A 23689-nucleotide genomic window follows, 5' to 3' on the forward strand; every position below is an offset into this window, starting at 1 on the left:
ATTATGGACCTGGAAATATTGACATATGTGGAAAATAAACTAAATATATGATAGTAGTCTACAGTTATTTGATGAAAGTGTGTAACAAAGACAGAGAACTCTGTATTAGTTAGTAATAGCAATGTGGAGAAACATAAGGAGACATGAGCTGAAATAAGGAAAAGAAAATTGATTAAGAGGAGAAACCCCTTCTTAGACATATCCATTAACTTGAGACTCTGTCTGAACTGCAGCATTTGGAATTCCACTGGCTGCAATACTTGAAGACAGAAAACAGTTTGAAAGATTTGTTGTATAATCTTCCACAGTAGACCTTTTCTGCTAAGTATTTAAGGTTCTTGGGTCCATGGAATGCTAGAAAGTAGTGTAGCTTTAATTGATTAAAAGTAGTGGGACTCATGCTTACATGCAATATACACAAAACTTTGACTTGTAAGTGTTCATGGTATGTATTACATAAGCTTTTGTTTCAAGACTCTAGAATACAGCAAGAATATTATATAGAATTCATGGGGTTTATAAAATATTTTTAAGTTCAGTGTTCCTTTTTCTTTTCAATGTGATGCATGACTCAATTTTTTTTTTATGGTCATTCAAAAATTTTTTGGATGACCAGTCTTAGAAAATGTGGAACATTTTGTGAAAATCAGAACTTTTGCAAGGTGTGCATGCTTAGACTGAGAATTTTCTGCAGAAAACCAACCCTACTTCAGCTCTCATTCCAGTACAATGAACTTGACAAAGCTCAGCACCTAAGCATTGCGCAGGTAAAATGTTAATAAAAGTGTGACAATAATCCTAAAACATCTCTAACATTGTTTTCTGACAGTTTTTCATGTTTAGGTTGCATGTCATTGTTATATCAAGAGTAAAAGACGTAGACTTTTAAAATTATAGCTATACTCTTTAGTTTTAAAAAATCCCCAACACATCCCATATGAAATTGTATTTAATTCAGTTCTTATGAGAATACAATGTTATCTGTATTTCAGACTTGAATGCTATACTAAGGAATAAAAATATATTTCTTAATTCAATACTATTGTTGACATATTGGGATACTCAATATATCAAGGTATTTTGTTTCTACCAAACCTTGGAATGCTTCATGTGTGCTCAAAGCCTTAAGCGTGGACAAAGCATTGCAGGACAATATTGTGTGCAATTACACTTACTGTATACTTGTAGCTGTCCTCTGAAGACATTTCTTCCACGAGAGTTTTCAGCCTTACATTCATACATTCCTGAGTCCTCTAGCTGCACATTAGGTATTTCAAGCACAGCTTGGGATTTTCTCAGGCGGGCTTTACTTGGATTATGACCATTAACTTTCCTCCAAGAGATTGTTGGAACAGGGCTGAAATATTTAGTAAAATTAATGTTAACACTCTTCTGCTATTGAGAATATAGATTCTGTTATCTGGTAGTTTAAACACTTAATAATCTAAGTAGCAATAAAATATAATCACAATTAAGGTTCATATAATGGTTGATATACCTCACTTTCTGTAGGGAATCCTTAATAAATGGATTGCTGCACGGAATGTGTCTCTTTCATCCACAAGGGAGGCTGTTTTTATTGAGATCAAGTAAATCACTTGAAATCACTCTCTCTAGAGTTTCTCTAGCACTCTATGCTTTACTCCTGAATGCTTCCACTCGATAGGTCAAAGAAAATAACAACTTCAAGACTTGGATGAATTTAGCAAATTCTATCACATCCCAATTTTTCTGCAATGAAACTGCACTTCAGGAGATCAATCCGTGAAAACATAAATCTAGGTAGGAGATTTCAATATATCGGTCTTTCTTAGATAAATTAAAGAGACCAAAGGTTTGGAGACACTTTTCCTTACAATATGCTTCAAGTTGTAAAACTGGATGTGTAAGAGGACACAAGTAATGTGTGTATTGTGTATTAATGGCACTACTGCTTCTGCCTCACAGCATTACACTCCTGCTTGTGGAAGCAGAAGGGTTTTTCATCGTAACTTGCTGTTCCACAGAGATCTGTGAGGACCCTGGATCATTTACATTCGTGCTCAGGGAAGAAATGGATTAGATAGTGTTTGCACTCATCAAATTTTCTTTTTAGCGCAAACACTCATCACCTATTGTGCACCCAATGGGCTTTATTGCACAGACATACATTTGTCTAAATGCGGCAGATATTTAAGGAGGAAAAAAAAGAAAAAAAAAAGAGAGCAGTTGTTAAAAAATATTTGATTGTGACCTGAAAACCAGTCTGCTTCATGTACTCCACAAGAAACTTGGAGGAAACCATAACCGAAAATGGAACTTTTTGAAAAACATATTTTGTATTTATTTGACCTTTTTTCAAGTCTAAGCTTAGATATAAACATAGGATCTTGTGGCAGTTTAGATGAGGAAAAGTGCTTCATAATAGTCAAAATTCAAATTTATTTAGTTTAAATTCAAAACCGTTATGAATTGCTGTCATGATTGCTGACTTCCACTTGCTGTAACTATGTGAAATTGCATTAAGAATATCACCTTTCCCTCACTATTTCCGGGTATCCAGTTGGATACCCAAAAAATAAATATATGGCAACCAATTCTGCTTATTCTTCAGCCTTTAAAAAACAGGCTTTGAGTTACTGCATTTGTACTCAAACTTGCAGGCACAATGCTCCAAATTCTAATTCTTTACAGAGATTAAGAAAATTCCCAAACTTGTAGTTAGATATCAGAAAATTTCTTGAATTTTAACTCCTGCATGTCACATATCACTGAATTTCACTGAGTCTATTAACATCAGTACCTTCCAAAACCACCATATAGTCCCATATGGAATTTATTTTAATATACCAGAAAGAAACAATCATTATTTCCCTTATCAGTTTGCTGCATTGATTAATTAACCTGACAAAATGAACTTTCTTTTGGGTGTTTGCATTCATCTCTGAGACATGGCCCTATGGTATTTTGCTATTCTTGCAAAATGATCTTTTATCACTGTGCTCCACAGTAGAAATACATGCATGGAACTTTTTTTGTTTCTCCTTGCTAAACAAAACAAACTGATCTCTTTTCTTTCTGGGTCTCCAATTATGTATATATTTTTCTTTTTATAGACATTTTTGGATCATGTGATTGGTGTGGATATTAAGACATTTTCTTGGTTTGATTTTGCTCTACTCTATCACGATAGAAGCTTGGTAGCTTTCTCATTTTTAACCTTACTTTGTTGATGACTGATTTCAAATTTTGGTGTCCTGTAGACTTGATTTGAGGACTCTTCTGCAGCTTGTATGGTTCTTTGTATGGTTCTAATTGATAAAGTTTGTTTCCTATTAAAGTTATTTTTCATACTTTACAGTTAGAAGAATAAAAGAACTTCCTATTCCTATCTGATTCAAGTACTTCAACATGGTGAATTTTAAATATGAAGGATAAATAGGATATTTCTTTCTGACGCACTAATGACTGAAATAAGTGTCCACATACCTTTTTTTGGCACTGTAAGGGTGTCATGCTTGTGGCCTATTGATAGCTATTTGGCCTTCAGCCCTGCTTCCACTACAATCAGTGACAAAAATGTGTTTTCTCTATTGTCATGGAGGAAAACAGGTTCTGCTGAATAGGACTGCCAAAAGGAATTTTTTTTGGTAGTGTGTATTTCTGAGAAAGTGTGAAGAGCTTATAAACCATGAAAATTGTCTCATTTAGCTGCCATGAGATTATTCTGAAATTCATGTATTTGGAAAATTTCCTTTAAATTGCATTTAACTAATTTTTTGAAATTTGCATTTGTGTTTCCTTCAGCAAGTAAATGCGTATAACATGGTAAACACAGAGGAAATTGGTTGTCTGGGTCATTAGGAAACATATTTTAAAACAACCCACTTATTTCTTCATCAGTATGAGGTAGTAAGTGGAATTTTTCAAAGAGATAAAGTTACTCTAGCTGTGCAGTTTTAATGACTTCAAAGGAAAATACTCCCATATTACAAATCAGTATTTGCAGACAACGTGTAGTTCGGTTTAATGAAGCTTATTTTCCTTGCATAACTTACAAGTGACGCATGAATCTTACATCTGAAATAAAAATATATCTATACCTATTTCTCTTCTGTGACTTCTGTTAAAATGAAATGAAACATGAGTGAGGATGTGAAAGAATAAAATTGTCTGACTGTTCTAGAAAACTCATAAAATCCTCCATAAAAGCTAACTAACATTTGCACATTTTTCATCTTTTCAAGTGATCCACAGCTTTTTAAAAAAGAGAGCAACTGCAGAAGTATTTCTAGCATTAATATGAGTTTAATGTTATATGCATAATTATTGAATCTTATTACCATTATAATCCATTTCTATTTTGGTCTCAGCAGACGGTTGTGGGAACAAAGTTTTCTCATTTATTGTAACCCTCTTGACATTCAACTCCTGTGACTAAATTGATTTGAGCTTCAATTGAGTTCAAAGACAAGATTTCTCCTCACTTTTGGAAAAAAATCTTCTGAATATAACTGGCAAATCATAGTATCACCAAGAAAAACCATACTTGATTTCAGAAATATAATGATTCCACTTGTCATTAATCTAAACAGAAATAAAAATTCTAAAAGGTCCCTGGTGACTGTGATAGACATTACTGTGGGCTTGTACACTAGGAATTTGAAGAAAACATGAGTTATAATTTTACCTTTGCATTTAGAAGAGATTATAAGAGTTGGTTGTCAGCACTATATTATTTGGGATGAGTACTATTCAATTAGTTGGAAATTCTTCACAAGTTTCAATAAAATATGGAAATAAAAATATTTTAAAAAATTATTGGAAGCATTTATTCTTCCTGCCAATTTCACACATGAAATAATTTCAATACAGCCCTAATGCACATGTTTATTTTGGGAAAGGGGTGAGATGGAAATAAGAGTAATGTCTGAATTTTAAAATACCTTTTCCATGGATCTGAGCTCCTAGTATTTCAAGAATATTTTAAATAGGAATACATAGATTACTTTTTCTATATTTGGTTGGTGCAGATTGATGTGATATTTTGAAATATTTTATCTTCTACTGTAATTTCAATTCCTCTCCATACGATTTCTCTCTACCATGCATCACTGTTCTGAGCTGTGCCTTCAAACCCACAGGTTCACATCATAATATATCTTCAGGACCACTGCATGCCTATGGAGACTAGGAAAAAACCCTTTATTTTCTTATGCCCTTCTGTCTTGCAACTGTGTTAAATATCTTCTAATTATTACAGGATAATTATGAGGATTAAATGTTGAAGACTATAATGAAATTCTCTCTGTCAGATGCTTTCCAGGAATGCCCAAAGACCATTCACATCTACCTTTTAAATGTCCCATATAAATCCATTCAGAGTTTGAGAAGACATGATCACCACTTTTCCTTTCATTTGGTTATTAAAAGATAGTTAGAACTAATGAAATATAGCAGCAGTGAGTATGGTGATTTAAAAATTAAATGGAATAGAAGGAAATGGTGATGAGCTTGAAGCCAGTGTGCAGGAGCAAGTCAAGGTCTGCAAGTCACTTCAACAAACGTCCATGACTGTGCTGAAAAATTCTGTTGCATATATGAGTGTCATGTATTAATGTGGATGTGCTTTCCTACCACTGCTAGCTTGTTCTTTATGGCACAGAGCAAGGACAGTGCCTGCTTGGCTGCATATCCAGCTCCACAATATTTTCTTCACACTTTAAATTACAGCATGTTAGAGCATCTCTAGCTTCTAAAATAGTGCTATATATGATGATGATTCATTATCTATAATGGTTCATTATTCGCAGTGAATTATACTGCAGAGCTTCTCTTTATTGGTTGATCACAACCTAAACTGTGGTCTCAGTCTTGACACTTAACTATTCAATAGCCAAATTTAGATTTAAACATAGCTGTTCAATATCCTAAGTTAGATTATATAACTGACATTTTTGGTGAGTTTATTTTTTTTCCCAAATTCTTAAATTTGAGTTAATCATGAACAAACGAGTCACCTGATTAAGGTGTAATCAAATGAGAACAGAAGAACCACAATAGGCAAGATATCGGTTTGACAAGTAGTGAGCAAAGTGGAAAATCTCTCCCACAGCCTTCTGGTTTTGCATTTAAAAGTTAGGTAATGGTATTTGCTCTTAATGAAATCACAAGAGCCCAAGTAAAAAAAATAATACAAAACAGCCAAACATCTCCTCCTATGTATTCAGCCTTGTCCTCATTGTAAAATTCTGTATTATATTTCTGTCATAGTACTGTAGATATACTGTAGATGCTATTTATACTGTGGGATTGAAGAGGTATTGAGCTATCATGTCTATTAAAAAAATGATGGAAATAAACTCTTTTTTTCCTCAGCAATCCAGAAACAATTTTTTCTAGTCTCTCTATCACACCCAACCTCAGTGTATGGCTGGGGGCATTCTGAAGTAAGTGGACATCCTTCTAAAAAGTATTACAGACATAACAATAGGTAAACTACCCCCAGCCTGTGACTTGATCAAGGCTGTTGAGAAGAGAATCTGAAGCAATTTGAAAAACAAAAGACATACATGATATCTCGGATAATACATGAAGAATTCCTGATTTTAAGTTAGAAACAAATGCTTTGAAGCAGAAAATTTGCTTGAAAAGATGACATGTAATTTTCAGGTGCTCATAGAGAACCTCAGGGCCACAGTTCTACGGTAGAACTGTGTTTATTTGCCTTGTGTTAAAGCTATTTTATAACTGAAATTTTGTGTCATTTTTCTCTGTTCCAAACTTTTTCCAGGCAGAATTTCTGTAGCTGGAATGGATCTAGGACTTCCCAACTCTTCTGTACATATACACACAGTGGATGTGCACAGATCCAGAGGATCCAGAAGACTAGTTACAATGAGCCCAGAAATTAAAAAAAAATACAGTTCTACCATCAATCATGATGCAAATGTAAACATAAATCCAGTGTGTCTGGAGAGTGCAAGATGACTTTGAGCCTGCTAATCAGACAGAGTTTGAAGAGAGTGAGTGTGATTATTTCCAGGAGTGCTGCATTTAAGTCTCTTGTGCCGCAGCGCTTTATGCATTTATTTCTTTGTGGGAAATCCTGAAGAGAAGCACAGAAATGGCAGCTCTGGGGACCTATTCTGGACAAATGTTAGAATTTTTGCCTCCTGATCCACTCAGACTCTCTCACAGAGAGAAAGACTTCACATATGCTTCTGGATAGTAAGTTTGGAATGAAAAAAAGAAAGAGTTCCTCTAGCTTTAAACCTGGAGCAAAGCTATGCAAATTACTGAACACAGATTTTAGTAACATATAACATTTTTCTTTCATGGTTCTGAGAGAGAAAGGGAAGGAATTAGTAATATTTCTTCTTCAAGAATGACATTCTACCGATGAGGACTTGCAGTTTTGTCGGTTTGTTTCCCACTTTCCTTATGCCTTATGGTAAAAGCAATCAAATCTAATTTTTTGGTTTTCGAGTGAGGCAGAATGAGGCCTACTTGAGATTTACCAAAGAATTTTTATTACATTGCTAGGAGTGATTGCAATATTTGTGACAGTATTTTGAAGTCTATTAAAGAACATTTAAAGGAGGGCAGAAATAAATTCAACCTGAAAACCAGGAACAAAATACAACCTGGTTCTAGCACCAAGTATTTATGTAACACAATTACTTATTCAGTATGAGCTAAAAATGAACTTGAGATTGATTAAAATGTTAGAAAGATTTGTTTGACATAAAAATATATGCTATCAAAGCAAAGAAAAAGAGAATACTGGATCTATTTGTGTCATATAAACAAACTCAGCTGAAGATGTCATTCTTGTGTTTAAAAAGGTTCCTTCCTCTCATCACAAGCTTATCTTGAGGGGAAAGCATATCCCTACTTATAACAGTGACAAATGTTGTTCTGCTGAGAGTGCTCATTTCCCTCTTGCAATGGTTTTGCTATGAATAAACTGTAAAAGTGGTTTCCACAGCTTCCAGGCTTAGCATCTGATAGGGTTAACAAAATATTTTTCCAGTAATGAGAATGGTGTGAAGGGACATGGAGTCACATGATTTTTTGTTCTATGGAACTCAGAAACAAGTATTTCTGTATCAGTTTTTGTATCTATCATGCAGTTTCATTTTAGGCAAATCATCAAACCATATTAATATTCTATGACATGGTTTCTCTGTTTAAAAAAGAGAAAACAGACTATTCATGTCTCTGTGACCTCTAGATGTAAAAAAGAACATCTTGATAAGACTTAGTTTTAAGAGTAGAGGTAAATTACTACCTGTGGACTTCTACACTGTGAATTAGCTTAAGGCTTGAAAATGCTAATTTACCAGCATGGCTTGTTCCCACAGCAATTCTGCTATATGTAGGAAAATCACTGAATGTTTGCATCCTAGTTCCAACAACGAATAGGATGTATAGCACCTAGAATGATTTGCTTCATTTAATGCAAGCCAGGGATCTTGACATGTCATTAAATTGTGAGTACCATAATACATTTAAAAGACAAGTCAAAATTAGCTTTCTAGTTGCCTGCAAAATGTCTATTAAATCTGGTTAGAATCCCTCAAACCTCCATCTTTCATTTATCATTGCAGTGATACATCATGTCCTTTCATACTTTTGGCCAGTAGTTCCTGTGGGGGATAAAAATGTATGTGATAGAGTCACAGGATTCCATGGAAATGGGAGCTGTTAATGTGCTCTGAATGTCCTCAGCGTGGAATCAGGTTATCTTTAATACCAAAGGTGTTTCTGTGGGTCTGTGTCATGTAACCATAACTGTGGGAAGAGGAAAGGACTGTTTTGTGTTCATGGAGAAGTACAAGGAGCTTAATATTTTCCAAAAGACAATAACTAGGAAAAAATAACTGCCAGGGCTGAATGGCTATCCCATGAGCTATCAGAATCCTTAGCAAAGAAGCACTCCCTGAAAAGTTTCATACATTTTACCAAGGAAAAGAAAGCTTATACTCAGGGAGAAAACCAAAGATTTGGTGACATAACCCAAATAAATAGACATCAGAACTGTCATACTTGGCCCTAAAAACAATGAAGCCTGATTTATATCCCAGATGTTAGAGTGCTTTTCTGTTGTGGTTGCTTATGTAAATATATATATATATACACAAACATATTGTCCTAGGTTGCAATATTGATGTAGTTAAGTATTCTATTACCACCAGCTGTGGGCCATTAGCTGCTATCACCCACTCCGGATGACAGGCAATGGGCCATCCGTTAGCTATTATCACTTGCTAATGACCCACCCCGCATGACAGGCAATGGGCCATCAGGGACCCACCGTGTGACTCATGAACTTATCTCATCCCATTGTGAGATGCTCTGCCGAAGAGGGAAGAGCCAGGTGTTCCCACCTGGATATAACCTGGCCCTGGAACTGCCTGAGCTAGCCCTGTCTACTGGGTTCCCAGAAGACCAGAGCTACCACTGGATCTTCAGCTGGAGACTAAACCTTCACAGGATCACCACTTCAACTAGACTACTTCAGTTGGACTGCTACTACCACCCTAACAGGGTGTTAGGTTGTATCTGACTTTGTCAGTGCTTTTCCTTGTATTACTTCACTTATTTTTAATTTCAATCTTGACTTGTGATCTCCCACTGGTTTGTTTTCAAACCAACACATATTTTGGCGCCCAACGTGGGGCACGACCTGGGGAAACGCAGAAATCCTAGCACCATGATGCTCAGCTTATCTATATGGGTATTGTATCTCGCTCTCTATATTTTTCCTCAAATGGGATACTATCTGCCTGTCATATTGCTCCTGTTGCGACCAGGGAATGGCATGAGAATTGCTCTATTGGTTTATTATGCCTATGGCATGGTTACCTGTGAGGCAATGAACACCATTCGTTATATATACTCGACTTTGTCTGCCTGGCCTAACCTGAGCTGCTTTGTCTGGGACCTCCTCAGCAATCGCACCCAGCCTCTGGGGCTAGGAAGAGAGAGCGGTTTCTTCCAACATTTCAGGTCAGGCACAGCCGTCCTTGACAATATTGAGTTCTCCCTGGATGCTAAGGATGGCATAATCTTCCTGTCAGTTCTGTTTTCTTTTTTCTCTGCGACCAGCACCGTGTACCTCATGCTGAAGATCAGAACAATATTTTGTCTTCTTGAGGAGCAGAAACAAAGCAAATCAGAACAGCTGAAGCCCGTAGCAGTTGCCCCCGTCCAGAAAAAGAAATCAAAGAGCAAATCAGTCCGCATAGCGACTGATGGGGATGCGGCAGGACCATCTCACCAAGCAGAAGAGACAGAGCCGGAGATCATCACTCGCTCTCTATCCCTGGGGGAGCTGCGTGACCTACGGAGGGAATTCACCCGGCAGGCGAACGAGTCCATCCTGACCTGGCTGCTCCGTATCTGGGATGCCGCAGCTAACGACACCATTCTGGATGGAAGTGAGGCCAGGCAACTGGGATCCCTGTCCCAGGATGTGGTTATTGACCAGGGGATTGGGAGAACCCAGGAAACTCTCAGCCTCTGGCGGCGATTGCTGGCGAGTGTACGGGACAGATACCTCTGCAAAGAAGACCTCCAGATGCACCAGAGAAAATGGAACACAATAGAACAAGGTATCCGATGCCTGAGGGAATTGGCCGTACTAGAGATCATTTTCTCGGACAACGAGAGATTCCCCAAGAGCCCAGATAACGTCCAGTGCACTTCACAAATGTGGCTAAGATTCGCGCGGCTTGGACCAGAGATATACTCTCGTTACCTGGCAACACTGCAGTGGAGGGAAGGCGAAGACCAGGTGGGCGTGTTAGCAAACAAACTGAGAATTTATGAGGACACTGTCACCGCTCCACTACATACCCAGGTCTCATCAGTGGAAACAAACCTGGCCGAGCAAGTCTGGAGCTTGATTGAAGAGAATCAGAAACTAAGGAAAGAGCTCAAAGAAGGATTTTTTCATGTCACACCGAAACCAACCAGAGTCTCTGCCATCAGGAGCAGACGTCCCCCAGCCAGGGAAAGAAGACAAACCCCACGACGTGACCTCTGGTTTTTCCTTCAGGAGCATGGGGAAGACATGAGAAAGTGGGATAGGAAACCCACCTCCTCCTTAGCAGCCCGGGTACGTGAATTGAAAACAGAAACATCCACGTCAGGAGGCTCATCTAGGTACAACACTGCCCCAGTCTCTTGTGGACAGAACTCCAGACAGAATGGAAGCGATAATATGACTGATCCTCTTGAAGGGACCTCAGGAACACATTTACAGGAGAAGAACATCGTGCACCAAAAACAGGATTAGAGGAGCCCTGCCTCTAGCCAGGTAGAGGAAAGGGACAATCGGATCTATTGGACTGTGTGGATCCGATGGCCTGGCACGTCTGACCCACAAAGATACACGGCTTTGGTTGACACCGGCGCTCAGTGCACCCTGATGCCATCCAGGTATGTGGGGACCGAATCCATTTCTATTTCTTGGGTGACAGGAGGATCCCAGCAGCTGACTGTACTGGAAGCTGAAGTGAGTTTAACTGGGAACGAGTGGCAGAAACACCCCATTGTGACTGGTCCAGACGCCCCATGCATCCTCGGCATAGATTATCTCAGGAGTGGATATTTCAAGGACCCGAAGGGACATCGCTGGGCTTTTGGGATAGCAGCCGTAGAGACGGAAGACATAAGACAACTGAATACCCTGCCTGGTCTCTCAGATAACCCGTCTGCTGTAGGACTACTGAGAATTGAAGAACAGCGGGTACCAATTGCTACAGCAACAGTGCACCGCCGGCAATACCGCACTGACAGAGACTCTGTGGCCCCCATCCATAAGATGATTCAGGAACTGGAGAGCCAAGGGGTGGTCAGCAAGGCTCACTCACCCTTTAACAGCCCTATATGGCCGGTGCGTAAGTCCAGTGAAGAATGGAGACTGACAGTGGATTACCGTGGCCTGAATGAAGTCACACCACCACTGAGTGCTGCTGTACCAGATATGCTGGAACTTCAGTACGAGCTGGAATCCAAGGCAGCAAAGTGGTATGCGACCATCGACATTGCCAATGCCTTTTTCTCCATTCCTCTGGCAGCAGAGTGCAGGCCTCAGTTTGCTTTCACCTGGAGAGGTGTGCAGTACATGTGGAACTGACTGCCCCAGGGGTGGAAGCACAGTCCCACCATCTGCCATGGACTGATCCAGGCTGCACTGGAAAAGGGTGAGGCTCCAGAACATCTGCAGTATATTGATGACATCATTGTGTGGGGGGACACAGCAACGGAAGTATTTGGGAAAGGAGAGAAAATCATCAGAATTCTCCTGGAAGCCGGTTTGCCATCAAGAAGAGTAAAGTCAAGGGACCTGCCCGAGAGATCCAGTTCCTGGGAGTAAAGTGGCAAGACGGACGGCGTCAGATTCCTTCTGAGGTCATCAATAAGATCATTGCGATGTCTCCACCAACCAACAAGAAGGAGACGCAAGCTTTCCTAGGCGCCATAGGCTTTTGGAGAATGCACATCCCTGAGTACAGCCAGATCGTGAGTCCTCTATACCTCATAACCCGCAAGAAGAACGATTTCCACTGGGGCCCTGAACAGCAGCAAGCCTTCACCCAGATCAAACAGGAGATCGCTCATGCAGTAGCCCTTGGCCCAGTCAGGACAGGGCCAGAAGTAAAGAATGTGCTTTACTCTGCAGCTGGGAGCCATGGTCTGTCCTGGAGCCTTTGGCAGAAGGTGCCTGGTGAGACCCGAGGTCGACCACTGGGATTCTGGAGTCGAAGTTACAGAGGGTCTGAAGTCAACTACACTCCCACCGAGAAAGAAATCTTGGCAGCTTACGAAGGAGTCCAAGCTGCCTCAGAGGTGATCGGCACAGAAACACAACTTCTCCGTGCACCCCGATTGCCAGTGCTGGGGTGGATGTTCAAGGGAAGGGTTCCCTCTACCCACCATGCCACTGATGCCACGTGGAGCAAATGGATTGCCCTCATCACACAGCGCGCCCGTATTGGAAACCCGAATCGCCCTGGGATTCTGGAAATTATAACAAACTGGCCTGAAGGTGAGACTTTTAAATTATCTTCAGAAGAAGCAGAGGAGAAAGTAGCACGTGCCGAGGAAGCACCCCCGTATAACGAGCTGCCGGAGAGGGAAAGACGCTATGCCCTCTTCACCGATGGGTCCTGCCGAATTGTAGGCGCAGATCGGAAATGGAAAGCTGCAGTATGGAGCCCCACACGACAAGCTGTACAGGCTACCGAGGGACAAGGTGGATCGAGTCAGGTCGCAGAGCTTAAAGCCATCCAACTGGCTTTGGATATTGCCGAATGAGAGAAATGGCCAAGGCTCTATCTCTACACCGACTCCTGGATGGTAGCCAATGCACTGTGGGGATGGTTAGATCGCTGGAGAAAGGCTAACTGGCAGCGCAGAGGAAAACCCATCTGGGCCGCTGAGATTTGGCAGGACATTGCCGCCCGGGCAGAAAAGCTGACCGTGAAAGTTCGACACGTGGATGCACATGTACCTAAGAGTCGGGCTAATGAAGAGCATCGTAACAACGAGCAGGTGGACCGAGCTGCCATGGTGGAAGTGTCACAGGTGGATCTGGACTGGCAGCACAAAGGAGAATTATTTCTAGCTCGTTGGGCCCATGATGCCTCTGGTCATCAAGGGAGAGATGAGACATACAGGTGGGCTCGTGACCGAGGGGTGGACTTGACCATGGACAACATCTCACAGGTCATCCACAGCTGTGAGACTTGCGCTGCAATCAAACAGGCCAAGCGGGTGAAGCCTCTGTGGTACGGTGGACGATGGTCAAAGTACAGGTATGGGGAAGTTGACTACATCACCCTTCCCCAAACCCGCCAAGGAAAGCGCTACGTGCTGACCATGGTGGAAGCAACCACGGGATGGTTAGAGACCTACCCTGTGCCTCATGCTACTGCCCGGAACACCATCTTGGGTCTGGAAAAGCAAGTCCTGTGGGGACATGGTACCCCTGAGAGAATCGAGTCTGACAATGGAACCCATTTCAAGAATGGCCTCATAAGCACCTGGGCTAGAGAACACGGAATTGAATGGATATACCATATCCCCTATCATGCACCAGCTGCCGGGAAAGTTGAACGGTGCAACGGACTACTTAAGACAACTTTGAAGGCACTTGGCGGGGGAACCTTCAAAAATTGGGAACTGAACTTAGCAAAGGCCACCTGGATGGTTAACACAAGGGGTTCTATCAATCGAGCCGGTCCTGACGAGTCCGAACCTTTGCACACAGTGGATGGAGATAAAGTCCCTGTGGTACACATAAGAGGTTTTTTAGGAAAGACTGTTTGGATTAGTCCCACCTCAGGCAAAGGCAAACCCATCCGTGGAGTGGTTTTTGCCCAAGGACCTGGTTATACTTGGTGGGTGATGCAGGCAGATGGGGAAACCCGTTGTGTCCCACAAGGAGACCTTATCTTAAGTGAGAACTGTGTAGATGGTAATAGAATAAGGGGTGGAGAATGTCCTAGGTTGCAATATTGATGTAGTTAAGTATTCTATTACCACCAGCTGTGGGCCATTAGCTGCTATCACCCACTCCGGATGACAGGCAATGGGCCATCTGTTAGCTATTATCACTTGCTAACGACCCACCCCGCATGACAGGCAATGGGCCATCAGGGACCCACCGTGTGACTCATGGACTTATCTCATCCCATTGTGGGATGCTCTGCCCAGGAGGGAGGAGCCAGGTGTTCCCACGTGGATATAACCTGGCCTTGGAACTGCCTGAGGGAGCCCTGTCTACTGGGTTCCCAGAGGACCAGAGCTACCACTGGATCTTCAGCTGGAGACTAGATCTTCACAGGATCACCGCTTCAACTGGACTACTTCAGTTGGACTGCTACTACCACCCTAACAGGGTGTTAGGTTGTATCTGACTTTGTCAGTGCTTTTCCTTGTATTATTTCACTTATTTTTAATTTCAATCTTGACTTGTGATCTCCCACTGGTTTATTTTCAAACCAACACACATATATTTATAAAACCAGTGAAAATTATGCTCTATTCCCATGTTATACCTAATAATACTCATCTGCTTCTTGCCTGCTTGACTGCTCACTCATGCCAATGCCCTTTGTTTTCAGTGTAGTGCAGTTAACAGAGGTTAACTTTAAGTTGGTTTTGAAGCATCACCAGTGCCTGAGCTCTGCTACTCTTTAGCATAACACTAGGGCTGAAGCAAGAGGTGGATTCATGCTAGTGATAAGGAGATTTAGGTTGGAAAAGGGTCTGATCCCAGAACAGAAACCCTCATGAGACCTTTTTCAAAATTAGATTACTGGGAAGGGGTGGGGTTACAGGAACATCTTGTCTGTTTGTAACTCTTGAAAGTTTGTAACAGGAGATGCTTCCTGCCTGGTCTGGAGGCAGGAAGAATCTTGGCAACTACAGCCAGCACATGGATATCCTCTTTGGAAACATTCTAGACCAGTAGGTAATACTGGATTTGCCAAGATAAGCCAACAGAAGGACAGAAGTCAGACAGAAATATATGGAAGACTTGGCTCATGGTTTTACCTGGTGGTCTGAAAGTAAAAAGCCATAATTTACAGATTTGAAGAACAGAGAAGGTTGAGGTTACTCCTTTGAAGTTAGGAAACAATATGGTGCAATGCTGGAATCTTCTATTCCCCTGTGTGGAGAGACCAAAAGGATAACTGCATGTGCTAGACAGAGAAGTGTGCAACATGGATCTGTGACTCACTGTAAAATTGTTGTTTGTGAACTTCTTGCTCCTGGTAAAAGTCACATATAGTTATGTGGCAGAGCAAGAAAAGAATGGAATCAGGTACTACGAAACCTCTGACCAAACATGCATTCCTGGATGCCTTTACCTTCTTTTCTCAAACTATTCTCTTCATCATTACATTATTTGCCAGAAACTGACCAGATCTCACTGAAACAGCCCTTTAACTTTTGAACTTGCAGTCTATTTTTTTACCCCTGAAAAAAGATTTATAATGTTGAGAAACCTGCTTCATAGCCATTACCCTATGCCATTGGCTTAAAAAATAACTTCTTCAGAAACTTCACACAAGTCTCCAGAGGTACAGTCAAATTCTCTCCAGCAGACCATAAAAATTTTTTTATTTGGCCACTCTGATATTTGCTTAGGTATTATATTCACTTATCCAAACACTTTGCTTTTATTTCTGCATATTGAAAAATGTTTACTAAGCTTTCTTTATGTAGATATATAGAATGGTTTGAGTTGGAAGGAAACAAAGATTATTGAGGTCAAGCCCTACTGCCACAGGCAGGAGCACCTTCCTCTAGACCAGGTTGCTTAGAGCCTCATCCAGCCTGGCCTTAAACATTTCCAGGGATGGTGCACCCACAACAGGTCTAATGAAAATATTGGTACTGACATAAAACAAATAATAGCACTTTTTATTATAAGCTGGAAGATCAATTAGGAAAGTCTGGTAAAAGAAAACCAGGCAAAGAAGTTAACAAAAAATTACTATATTTAATGGATTTAAAACTTTGAGATATTTATTAATCTGAATTGATTCAGAGTTCATTGTTTCAAGAGAACATTTTGAACATTTCTTAGATTAAAAAACTCTAAATTTCATTACTTGTGTGACTTAAATATATGTAGCTTCACCTTATTTTTATTTTATTTTATTTAAGAAGCAAGATTTTTAAATGGACTATCAGTCGAGTTCTTGCAAGCCATATTACAGATGGGAGTAATGTTTAGAACTGAACTATAAACCTCTTCCAAATAAAGTCAATGATAGAATTATTAAGGCGACATTAAATATGACAACATGAACAACACATCTATCAGAACAGCCTCATCATAATTCAGTAATAAAAGAAAGTAGATATTGTTAATCTATCCTTATCATTAACTAAGGGTATTTCAAAACAAAAACATAGTTTTTACATTTCCAAAGTGAAATAACCTAGCACTTAGAAAGAATGTTGGTATATCACATGTATGTTACTATTGTACAGAACTAGCAAAAGCATAAAATAGTCTCTGAAAAATACAGAAAAGCAAATGGGTCATAAGAAAAATCATCTGTCAGTGTTGTTCTCTACTGATTCTTTTGATTCAAATATCTATGTGTTGCACTATGTGGTTAAAAAATAACCATAGCATAAAAAAAAAGGATGCATAAAACTTTTTTTATTTTTAGCAAAACAATCCTTTTGGCAGTCTACGTGTCCCTTATTTTGCAAGCAAAGATTGAAAACTCTGGTAATCTACAAGTACTGCAATAATCCCCATCCTGTAATTTGTTTTAATGAGAAATAAAATATGATTACTCACTCAAAATTGGCTGCTGGCACTATGATAATACAAACTCTATTTCTTTTTTTTCTGATCAGAGGCAGAAAACCAATGAAATGTGACTTTTATATAGCAAATAAAATATAAGTCTGGTGTAATGCACAAACAAAAATGCACTAAGGAAAAGGCTGAAGTGTAAGGGTCAGATAGGGTGTGTGCATTATACACAATTTAAAATAAAAAAATCTGTGTGAAAGAGTGAAAGTAGAATTATTTGAAATGGAAAGAAGACAACAGCCTAAAGTTATGTGCCAGAAAGAATAATAATGGAAAAAAAAGAAAGATATGTTTCTGACACTTGCATTTTTCTTGCTTGGCCTCTGAGGCCAAGGGTCTGGGCTCATTGAAGAGGGTAGGAACTTACAGCTTTTCCTGCCAACTTGGAAAAACCAGTACTGTATCCTTGCTCAGACTATGATAACTTGTTCATTTTGAGGCTTAAAAAAACCTGTATATTTCCATCTATGCCTGCCTTTCAGCCCCGTATTTAAAATAATAGTGTTAAAATTACTTTTGACATAAGTATGCTCCAAAGTCAGGAAGTGGTAAAGGATGCTTGGATGGCTGTCACTGAAGTGTTTCATTAATTAATATGTCATATAGTGGGGACAGAATTTGGAGTCCTTTTGCACATCAACAGCATTAATTTAATCTCTCTCTAATGGGGAGCTAAATGAAGGCACCAGAATTATTTCTTTGAATAATGTACATTAAAAAAATTAAAGAATGGACCAGTTGCCTCTAGATGTTCTTGAAGGCAAAGTCAGTAACATTTGAGAGAAAACTTAAATGGCAACCTGTTGTCACAGAAGGCAGTATATGAAAAAATGCATTTCTGGAGCAGGAAAAGCTAGGAATGCTGTAATTTGTGCAAAAATGTCAGCTAGGAAAACGATATTTTCTTCAACAGAACTTATCCAAAGAACAAGGTCATGATCTGTCTTTCTGATTTACATAAGAAATCTACACTGTGACACTGAAATGAACATAGAAAATCAGGTTTATCTGGACTACAAACAGAAACCTAATTAGCCATTAGCTCATTTATTAGTTTTACAAAGAAAATTACCTTGTCTTTTTAAATAAGAGAAGACGCAAGGAGTGAAATTGTTACTCAAAACCAAACATTATCATACTGCTAGTTAGAATTATTTTTATTAATGTAGATGTTTAGAATTCTACCATTCAGATTTTTTCTTTTTCTTGTCAATTATTTGATTATTTTAACAATGTTTAATGTAAATACTAATCAGGATGCAGCAATTCTGCAAATTAAAGGGACGTATTTCTGTTCTTGTGAAAAGTTAAAAATAAATAGAATATGTTAATACCTTGTTATTGCCAGTGGGGTTTTTTTACACTTTTTTTTTAATATGATCCTCTGTTTTGTATGGGAACAAACAAAAATTTAAGTATTTCTAATAGAAATGACATCATTAAATGGGTAGCAGAAAACATATCTATTAGCTATTTATAGGTATACATATGAAAGATAGATGTAATCAAAACATACATTGTTGTATAGATGTGACAATAAATATGTTTATTAAAGCAACCTTGGGTCAGCATATATATCCAGCACAAAACAAAACTAATTACAAAATGCACATTCTGACATATACACAGTAAATTTTATTTTGCTCCTCTGTTTGTCATGTCTTATATTGAACCTCAGCAGTAAATCATTGATTTATGCAGTGATTTCTTAGCCAATGACTGATACTCATCATAAACAGATTTATCTAATACAAATAAGGTAATCTTGAGGTATTTCACTCCTCCATTACTTTGAATTCTTTAGAAACTACAAAGTCAATTTGCAAATGGCAACAGTAGCATAATATTTTTATGTGTAACTGAACCAGCCACATAGTGCTTAGGTCAGAACAAAATCCTTCTCAGAGAATTTTTCTCTGTCAAGCGATTAAGATATTTCACTTTAGTTTGAAGACAAAAGCTGCAGAACTTCAATTTATTTAATTCTTTCAGCCATAGTGACTGGCAGCTCTAAATAAACACTATTAATAAATCATTAATCTGTAACTAAGGACAAGGTTCTTCCTGGAATATTTGCCAAATGCCTACTTTAGGAAATCTCACTGGAACGTCTGTCATTCTCCCAATTACAGTGGAGAGAGCAGACTGCTTCAGACAGCTAAATTAAAGCATGAGAATACCAGCAGCATATTGGTTTTGAGACTGAAATTACCCCCATGTTATTTACAATAAGAATTCAAAATACCGAGTCTCAAGATACTGAATAAAAAAGGAACAAATTAGTTGTTGATTCAGTTTAGTAAATGGGACCCATGGCAATGTAACAAGCAACAACCCCTACAAGGCATCAGGAATAAGAAATGGGGACAAAAAAAAAGAAAATTAGGAAAATTAATGGGAAATTTGATGCATTTCTACTTCTCACCTCAGCCTCCAGGATTCAAATGATGCCTGAAATGTCATTCATGTAATTATTACCATATCAGGTTGAAAGCAATTTCAGCTGAACTGATTTGATTGTGCATTAATGGCTGAGAAGATAAGGAATGTGCATGGTGAAAATAGCTGCCCATTACAAGAGCAGCAAATGGGGTCAACTATCTTACTAGATAACCTTAAATTCCTTGATCATTCAGGTGGTTTCAATTTTTTTGTTTATTAAAGATAAACACAAAAAACCAAAAAAGGGAGTAAATAACCTTATTGAAGCCTTTTCTGTCAACTTTACTTTCCTTTTGAATAGTGATTGAATCTTTTTGATAGTGTTTACTAAACCTCATGGTGCTGAAAAAGGAAGGTATCTGTTGCTGTTTCTTGTCTGTCACTGGTGGTTGCAAAGGACAGTGTCTGTCATACTTCCTTTTCACTGGAAATTTGACTTGTAATCTGTCAACAACTGCAATTTAATTCCAGCAAAATGAGGAAAATAAGAAGTAATATGTTGGTTACTGCTGCAGCCATACCCAAGAGTCTAAAAGGACCTTGTTGCCAGCTATTGACTTGGCAGTGTTTCTGACAGGAGAGAGCCTGGAGCCATCAGAACAGCCCTTTTCCTCATTTATTTGAGCATCTCAGAGACTCTCTCCATTTATTGCTTTTTTGTCCTCTGTCATGTACCTCTTTCCTTATCTTTACTACATAAACATAAGACTTGTGTTTCACCCTACAAAAGCTCTTGCCTCACATTTGTTTTCTAAATTACTGCTTTTATTTATGTTGGGAATGAATTTGCAAAAGCTGCTGTCACTACTGGCTCCCTGTATGTGGGCTATGGTCTCCCAGCTTTTGTTTGAAATGGTTTGGCTATGCCCTGTTTCTTCATCAACTTCACTGAACCAAAATAGATACAGCTGAAAAACTTTTTCAGAATTTCTCTTTAGTTATTTGTGTGTACCTTCTTTTGAGCTACACACTGAGAGCATCTCTGTATTGGTCAAACATGAAAAACCAGCAAGAAGGTAGTAAGTTTCAGACATATATCATCCAGTCAGTAATTAGGAATTGTTAACAGAAAAATTTGAACAGAAAAAAATCCAGTGACCAGTGACAAATGAAGGTCAAAAAGACTATAAAAATGTTTTAAAACTCCTCTCAGGTTGCAGACACAGGGTTTGAAAAATCACTCTGGAAAACTAGACCTGCTGAGCATGCTAGAGTAATGATACTTAGGAAAACAGACCATTGTCTTAAAACTCCTAACTTCTTATATTTTGTTCCTACTTATAAAAATTAGTAAGAAGAATTAGTATGTAAAATACAGTATTTCTCAGACTAAATCTTTTGTCAAGTTCCTCCACAGGTGTTACAAAGACAAATCCATTCCCTATTTTTTAATTAAGGCCAGGCTATAAGAAACTTTCATGTGTCTTGATGAGCTAAGAACTATAGAAGCAAGAAGGATATATGGTAATCAGCAGCATAACTTTGGAGACTAGGAGCAAGATGTCCAAAAGGAATACCATTATGAAAAGGACCTGAGGAAAATTTAAGACAGTGAGATTCTTTTTTCAACACACCATATAGAATTCGATGGGGCATTTTGGTAAGAGCTCTAGCCATTGTAATTTTTTATATGTTTTGGTGAAACATCACTCATGGAACATCTGGTTTTAGCAGCATATATGTGAAGAAGAAAGAATTTCTTTGAGACACTAGCATTGCCTCTAAATTCTGTCTGGCTGTAAACTAGCCTTGTCCACCTTATTCTTGGGAACAATCATAATAGTAACTTGAGTAACTAATGGTAACTACCACCACAAAATTGAAATGTTATCAATTTCATCCTATATTCTGTAATCTGAATACTCTCTAGAAGTAATTGTAGTTTCAGTTTCTCACGCCTTTCTCTCCCTAAACCCTTTCATCAACAAACATGTAAAAACTCCTTGACAGAAATAGCAAACAGCCATTCTGTACTAGTGCTATTAGGTCAGGCAGAAACTAGAGAGCAGACACTGCCACAAAGGTGTTAGGAGATAATTAAGACATTGTGCTCTTAGCTTCATGTATAAATGATGCATATGGGAAAGCGAAGAAAACTCTACTAATGCTTGTTAATTCTCCAAATCTGATATTTTGACAGAACAAACCCCAATTTACTGATTTATAGTACCCCAGTGAATGAATGGGTATGAGTTGGGTAAAATTTTCGATTTAAAAACATTTGCTCTTTTTGTTTATGAGAGTGTTACTTTTCATCTTGACGGAGTCTTTTAACTTAAATGAATTCCTGACCGCAGAAATGGCTGGGCAGGGAGTTCGTAATTAGCTACTTAGTCAATTGGTTACTTTGAGAGTGCAGTAAGGACTGTCTGTGAAAATGAAATCCAGCAAAATAATGAAACCACAAATTAGGCATGTCTCATCTTAATAAACAATGATGTCTAATTAGGAAAGAATCTGTACTTACTTTCCAAGTGCAAAACACTCCATCTTAACAGTAGTTCCCCTTGCAGCTGTAACTGTGTAAGGAAAATGGACTTCAATTTTTGGTTCATATTCCCCCATCACACCTGGAAAATAACGAATGTTTAAAATATGAAATATCATCAGTTTTCCATTATCACAGAAAGACCCTGTGGCTTGGTTTTTGAATCTGCCCAGCAGTAAAGCTGGTAATTGATGGAGATAGCCTCGTTTGATCTGATATGCTGTGCTCAGGTCCAATATATATATACTAAAATGCCCTTCAGGTTACCAGCAGCACAACAGCAAGCTTAAAAAAAAGCTTTTAAGCTTTTTTTTTTTTTTAATGTATTTTTTAAAACTTGGGTTAATATTTAAATTTTAAAAGATTAAATTGGGCAATCAATAGAAGAACCAGAATTTTCATAGATCAAATTTTTGTTTACCAGCACAGTGACAATTATGACAAATAAATCAAAGTATCATGCTGTGTTTGACTGTGGACCATCTAAGCTCAGCAAAAAACCCTCAAATTATGTAGAAGCATTTGTGAACACAGGTACAAACACAGATATGTAGACATGCAAAATTCAGTTATGTCGTTTTTAGTGAGACTTTTAATTTGGGAGATGATTTTTTTATCAGGACAACATAGTAAGTACTGTAAGATAAAACTAGGAAACATTAACAAATGGGAAAATATAAACAAGGAAATCAATAGAGTTATCTGAGATTTGCTGTAGAGTGATTGACAGCTTTGGAGAATCACAGGAGGTTAGGAAATGAGAAACCAGTAGGGAAATGGAAGTATCTGTGATGAGGTGAGGTGAGACATTTGTCTTTGATGCCACTTGGGGGAAATGTCATAATCAGCAAGGCAGGAGAAGAATATGACTTTAACAGCTGTGTTTGGTTAGATAGAAGTTGGGCTATGGGGGTAGGAAATACTCAGGAACAAAAAGCTATGTTTAACAAAGTAGGAATTGTTGAGATTTTTAGACGAGGAAAACTGAATTAAATCTGTCTTGTTGAAAAAATAACAAGACAAGTCTAATCTAAATCTGTAAAAATCAGTCAGGATTCTCCAAAAAACTCTAAAGCAAGCAAGTAAGAACAAGATATGAAAAGGAAGGAGAAAAAAGATATGCAAGAAAGAAAATAAATTAGCATAAGAAGAAACATGGAAGTAGAGGAATATGAGATTTACAGCTGAGAGAAGAAAAGCCAGCAGAGATAGATTGAAAAACAACTCACAGCCTATCACAGCAAAAAAAAAAAAAAACCAATACATAAGACTAAAATTTTAAAACATATATTCTTAGCCCTTCAAATGCTTCTTATGGTGCTCAGGAGTTTCCAGTGGGGCTGTGCTCTCATTTTCCCACTTTACCACAGGCTCCTGAAGCTTGGTTCTGGGAGGAAATCTGAAGATATATGCACTTAAAT

General features: G+C 38.6%; 1 protein-coding gene across 5 annotated transcripts in view; it reads right to left on the reverse strand.

The window, feature by feature from the left end:
- CNTN5 (contactin 5) overlaps nucleotides 1-23689 on the reverse strand; it is a 602217-nt gene that overhangs the window by 129159 nt on the left and 449369 nt on the right. For all 5 annotated transcript variants that reach the window (XM_085064530.1, XM_085064543.1, XM_085064523.1 and 2 more), the window contains 2 exons: nucleotides 22248-22350; nucleotides 1176-1357 (listed from right to left, as the gene is read on the reverse strand). In XM_085064530.1, the coding sequence (XP_084920656.1) occupies nucleotides 1176-1357; nucleotides 22248-22350 (285 nt within the window). The remainder of the gene's footprint in view (nucleotides 1-1175; nucleotides 1358-22247; nucleotides 22351-23689) is intronic.

This window comes from Lichenostomus cassidix, chromosome 1 (genome assembly GCF_008360975.1).
Source record: "Lichenostomus cassidix isolate B80296 chromosome 1, HeHo_3.0, whole genome shotgun sequence".
NCBI lineage: Eukaryota > Metazoa > Chordata > Aves > Passeriformes > Meliphagidae > Lichenostomus > Lichenostomus cassidix.